The sequence below is a fragment of the Dendroctonus ponderosae genome, unplaced genomic scaffold, assembly GCF_020466585.1.
Source record: "Dendroctonus ponderosae isolate FM_Combo_2020 unplaced genomic scaffold, Dpon_F_20191213v2 Dpon_F_20191213_12, whole genome shotgun sequence".
NCBI classification, from domain to species: Eukaryota; Metazoa; Arthropoda; class Insecta; order Coleoptera; family Curculionidae; genus Dendroctonus; species Dendroctonus ponderosae.
In genome coordinates, this window is record NW_026017316.1 from 264382 (window position 1) to 270370 (window position 5989).

The following is a 5989-nucleotide window of genomic DNA, read 5'->3' on the forward strand; positions in this document are numbered from 1 at the left end:
TTTCTTTGCATATAGTCGCTTGCAAATTTAGCCTAAAAAAATTTTCAGAATGTAACCGTGTAAGTGTTTTCCGGCCGATTTCAAAACTTCTAACTCTTCTAACCTCATTTGTTAAGCATTTTATTCATAAAAAAATGTATGACTTTCCCCGGAAATTTGTGGCATTTTTGACCATTTTTTCTGCTTCAAAAAATGTTTTCTCCATATTTTTTTGTACATTTTGCAGGCCGTTCATTCCTCTACACAACGCTGTTTATGCTTCTCAAAAATTCTGAAAATTAACGCAGTTATGAGCAAAAGTGCGGTGGCCGCTCTTTTCCAAAAAGTTCAGTTTTTAAGTTTTTTTGCATATAGTTGCTTTGAAACAATTCTAATCTCATTTTCAATGCATTTCAATTTTCAACTAAACGCGTTTCTCTGCTTCTTAAAAATTTGATAAATTAACAGAGTTAAAAGGAAAAGTGCACTGGTCGCCCTTTTCCAAAAAAACTCCAATTCTCTAACTTTCTCTGCATGGAGTCGCGTACAAATTTGGCCAAAAACAAATTTTGAAAAAAAAATTCAAAATATAACCGTGTAAGTGTTCTCAGGCGGATTGCAAAACTTCTAACCTCATTTTACAGCCATTTAATTCCTCCACATAGTGCTGTTTCCGCTCCTCAAAAATACTCAAAATTAACGCAGTAACGCGCCAAAGTGCACTGGTCGCCCTTTTTCAACTAACTGCAATTTTCGAAATTTGCCTGCCTGGAGCTGCCGGACAGTTTCGGAGTAGCAAAAAAACTCAAAATCCGTCCACTCAATCACTTGTCAACTTTTGGCGCTTTAAAATTAAAAAGTTATAATTTTTTTAATTTTAGCCATGGCCTACCCCGGCCTCTACCCAGGCTATGTGCATGCGCTGGCCGCCCAAGCTGCGCAGGCCGCCTCTTTAAATGCCGCCCATCCCCACCACCACCATCACCATCAACCGCCCAAGCGGAAGCGGCGCCATCGCACCATCTTCAGCGAGGAACAGCTGGAACAGTTGGAGGCTACTTTCGAGCAAACTCACTATCCGGACGTGGTGTTGAGGGAACAGCTGGCTTTGAAGGTCGATCTGAAGGAGGAGCGAGTGGAGGTAAGACGAATTTTCCCACTAGCAAATCGAAAAATTCGTTGATGATGATAAAAATTGTGTTTTTCGGGCTGCCCACACTATCCTCCTCTCTGTTGGTTGTGTGGAAACTGTATAGCCTTATCCCTCTCTTTTCTGGAGGGGGCAATAAGCAACGACATGCATTATTAAATTGGGAAACTGATGTTCGGCGTCTAGATCTGTTGGGCTGACAGTTCTAGCAAAGCGGCAACCGCGCACAACATCTAAGTACCTGGTTTCTTCCAGGCAACAGAGCAGTTTGCTCGGAAAATAATGAAAACGGGTGAAATTTCGCAACGCTGTTAACGGACAAAAACTTTCAACGCTGCCAAGTCTCAGAGAGGCCATGAAAACTTTTGATTGCGATGTTGTCAAGTTGGCAAAATATTCAAGCTTTCAAGAGAATGCGTTTTTTGGAACAAGGAAATTGCTGATTTGCGATGTTGCCGTCAATGTTTCTCAATCTTAGACCTAGTGAATTCTTGAAAATATCGCAATGGTCCTAGGAAGCATTTCGTATGAAGAAACCGCAAATTAAACATTTGCAGTGTTGCCAAGCCGTCGCAAATATAGTATAATCGGGGTATTTTCGTTTCTGAGAGTCAAGTTTGGATTAAGACCACTCTCAATTAACACGCTGCCGCATTGCTAACTATTTATTTTAATTACGCTGCTGCCAAAACAGCTAAATTTTCCTTATGTTAAGTAAAATTCAAATGCAGGCAGAATCTTTGGAATATCGAGCGAATGGGGGGCAGGGTTTGGGAAAAAACAACACAAAACTCTTCGGAATTGTTATTCTCGGATTGCCAGACGGTTGTTTTATAATTTCGCCGTCGTCCAGAGATCCAGAGTCGGCACTTTCTGGATAAACAGTCGCCCCATTTGCTAAACCAACTAAACTGCTTTGCCTGTATTTATTTTAGGGAAAGATCCCGGATTTCTGTGCCATTTTCTGGATATTTGAATAAATGTCCAGTCGTCTGGAAATCACCGTTTTCTCTCACAGACGTTTGCCGATTGGACTTGCTTTGGCTTTTCCGATTTTCCGGCGCGTTTGGCTTTGCCGACGTTTCGTCCCAGCACTAGCCGGTGACATCATCAAAGTGCGCTCAAAATTTAAAAGTTATTAGGTATTTTTTAAGTCAAAAAACTCCCAACTCTGCTGTTTTTCATCGGATTCTCCACATTCAAAGGCCAGTTGAAACCCCGAACATTTTTATAGATTTTCGTGTTTTCGGCGTCCAAATCGGTTGAAAAACTTGGAAGTTATTGGGTTTTTTTGAAAGTCCAAAAACTCCTAACTTCGCTTTCAATGGTCGAAATTTGAAAATGTTCAAACTCGGTCAAAACACTTTTATTTTTTATTGATTTCGGTTTTTTGGACATTCAAATACGTTGAAAAATCATCTGAAAGTTGCAAGTGAAACTATTCGAGACTCAAACTTTTAGAATGAGGACTTTTTCTGGAGTTTTGTGTGAAAATTTGGTAAATCTCTGCCCCCATTGGAATTATGTTCGGGAATTCCTCAAATCTTGTGAAATTTTTCCAAATTTATAATTTTGGAACAGCAACTCTAAAGCTCGTAACTCTGTTCTGGTGAGGCGTATTTTCATCAACCCAACGCCACTTGAAGGAGGCAAAATTTGTCCAAGTTTTGGCGTTCGAACGATGAAAATCCTTTGAAAAACCTGGAAGTTATTTAGGTTTTTCGAAAGTCAAAAAACTCCCAACTTCGCTTTCGTTGGTCGAATTTTGAAATTTTTCAAACTGGGTCCAAGCACTTATTTTCCATTGATTTTGGTTTTCCAAACATTCAAATCCGATGAAAAATGTGGTTAAAAGTTACGAGTGAAACTATTCGAGACTCAAAAGCAAATGTTGCTCAAGTTCAAATCATAGCTATTTTACATCGAAATTCAAAACTGAAAACTTCGTTCGAAAGCTCCCTCAAAACCCTTCAAAATGATACCAAACATCATTAGTTTATCGTCTCTTTTGCGGCTTTTCCAGAAGATGTTAAGTCCACTGTGCAGACATTGTAAAAATTAAAAGGCCCATAACTTTGCTGGTTCTTAACCGAATTTACCAATTGAAACGGGGTTTTATTGTCAAGCTCTGGCTCTTGAATGGGACGTCAAAACACCAAACATTCGACTTTGAAAAGAAATGTTCCTCCAGCTCGGATCTTGGACATTTTCCTTTAAAACTGAAAACTCCATTTGAAACCGCACTAAAAACCCTTCAAAACGATACCAAACATCCCTGGTTTCTCGCCTATTTTACGGCTTTTCCAGAAGATGTTAAGTCCACTGTGCAGACATTGCAAATATTCAAACGCCCCTAACTTAATTGCTTTTAGACCGATTTAACAAATTAAAACGCCATTATTTGCCGAAATTGAGGCTCCTGAACCGGGCGATATGAAAAGAAAAATACAGCATGGTGAAGAAATTTTCCTCAAGTTCGGATATTAGCTATTTTTTTATCGATATTCGAAACTGAAAACTTCATTCGAAATCCCACTCCAAACTCTTCAAAATGATACCAAACATGGCTAGTTAATCGTCTCTTTTGCGGCTTTTCCAGAAGATGTTAAGTCCACTGTGCAGACATTGCAAATATACAAACGTCCATAACTTGGCTGTTTATTGACCGATTTTACCAATTGAAACGTCATTATTTGCCCAAGTTGAGGCTCTTGCACCGGGCCATAAAAAATAAAAAATTCAGCATGGTGAGAAAATGTTCCTCAAGTTCAAATCATAGCTACTTTTCTTCAAAATTCAAAACCGAAAACTCCATCTAAAAGCTGCCTCAAATCCCTTCAAAATGATATCAAACATCGCTACTTTGTCCTCTCTTTTGTGGCTTTTCCAGAAGATGTTAAGTCCACTGTGCAGACATTGCAAATATTCAAACGTCCATAACTTGGCTGTTTCTTGACGGATTTTGCAAATTGAAACGGCGTTTTATAGCCACGCTCTGGCTCTTCGATTCGACGTTAAAACACCAAGCATTCGATATGGAAAGTAAATGTTCCTCCAGCTCGGATCTTGGACATTTTCCTTCCAAATTCAAAACTGAAAGCTCTATTTGAAACGCACTAAAAACCTTTCAAAACGATACCAAACATTGCTAGTTTCTCGCCTATTTTGTGACTTTTCCAGAAGATGTTAAGTCCACTATGCAGACATTGCAAATTTTCAAACGTCCATAACTTGGTTGTTTATTGACCGATTTTGCCAATTGAAACGGCATTTTATTGCTAAGCTCTGGATCTCCAATTGGACAGTAAAACCCCAAACATTCGACAAGGAAAATAAATGCTCCTCCAGCTCGGATCTTGGACATTTTTCTTTCAAATTCAAAACTGAAAAATCCTTTTGAAACCGCAGTAAAAACCCTTCAAAACGATACCAAACATTGCATGTTTCTCGCCTATTCTGTGGCTTTTCCAGAAGATGTTAAGTCCACGGTGCAAACACTGCAACTGTTCAAACGCCCATAACTTTGCAGTTTTTTGGCCGATTTCCGAAATTCAAAAACCCGTCGAGAGCTGGAAAAGTTTCGACCAACCCTCTTCAGGCAACTTGAACAAGTTAATTCTCCTGGAAATCTTGGAGAAAACCGGCAAATTTCCCATCGGTCTCGCAATAATTCGCCATTAAAATCGGCGATTTTCCGCTAAATTAGAAATTCAAATTTTCTTTCAGCCGGCTTGTGGTGCTTGCGGGAAAACCTGCTTTGCGCCCGGTTTTCCGAAGCCCTTGGCTGATTTTCCATTAAATTAGCAAATTAATATTATAAGAACGACGCAAACTGGCAAGTTTTCTTCGGGAAAACTTCGCGGGAAATACGATTTCCCTCACAATGGAAACTTTCACGTGGGACCATCCAGGGGTTTCACCTGGAAAACGGAATTTTTCCGCCCGCTCGCTGTTGACTCAATCGTTTCCAGTTTCTGGATGTTTTAACCCGTTTATCCGTTTGTAATTCCCTGGCCCGATCCCTAAGGAAACTCGCCGTTTCCTTAGGGAAGGGCCAATTTGCTTACTGTCATTTAGTTAGTCATTTGTTCGGCAAAGAACAAAAAAAAACTGATTGAATGATGGATGAAACGACAGCCAATTCAATCCAGGCCGTTGAAGGGCTACCGGATAAATTGCTTTTCCCCATTTTCCCAAGCTGTACTTTAGGGATTTCGGTGCATTTGGACGGTGTTTGAGGGCGACAATAGCGAGACTCGACGATCGATTCTCCACAAGCGAAGGAAAAAAAGGGGCGAACCGCCCGCCGCCTGTTTATTTATTCGGCGGCCCAATTTGCGTGTGCGACTGTTTAGGGCTTCAGCCGAGGGCCGTTGAAAGGGGTTTTGCCCTTTTTTGGGGCGCGCTCGATCTCGATTTCAATCGCCCATTCTCGCTTATCCTCAATGTGTGAAGCTTTTAAAGAAAATCGGGGTTTTCAGGGCTGTTGCGGATTTTTGAGCACGTTTGGCAACATTGCCCATGAACATGTAGTGTTATTTCACAGGAATTGCGGACTTTTCAGAAGTCACAATTTCTCCTGGAATTTTCTGGAAGTCTGGCAACGTTCGCCAACTAAGCAAGATTTTCATCAGGACATTAATGCGAAACATTGGCAACATTGCAAGTGTAACGACAGAAAGGCGAAAAATCCAACCAGATTGTTTGCTTTCGAGCATGAAAATTTGTTGACAGTTTTTTATTGATTAATTGATCACCACACTAAACCACACTAAACCCTTGAGTTTTGACCGTTGGAAAAAGGCTTCGATGTTTCTTCCACACTAAACCATTTTTCAATGGTTTAGTGTGGAAGTTTTT

The 5989-nt window shown here is 40.3% G+C and overlaps 1 protein-coding gene across 1 annotated transcript in view; it reads left to right on the plus strand.

The window, feature by feature from the left end:
* LOC109545100 (homeobox protein goosecoid) overlaps positions 1–5989 on the plus strand; it is a 57147-nt gene that overhangs the window by 27089 nt on the left and 24069 nt on the right. Inside the window, exon 3 of the mRNA XM_048663070.1 lies at positions 861–1120. Within this exon, the coding sequence (XP_048519027.1) occupies positions 861–1120 (260 nt within the window). The remainder of the gene's footprint in view (positions 1–860; positions 1121–5989) is intronic.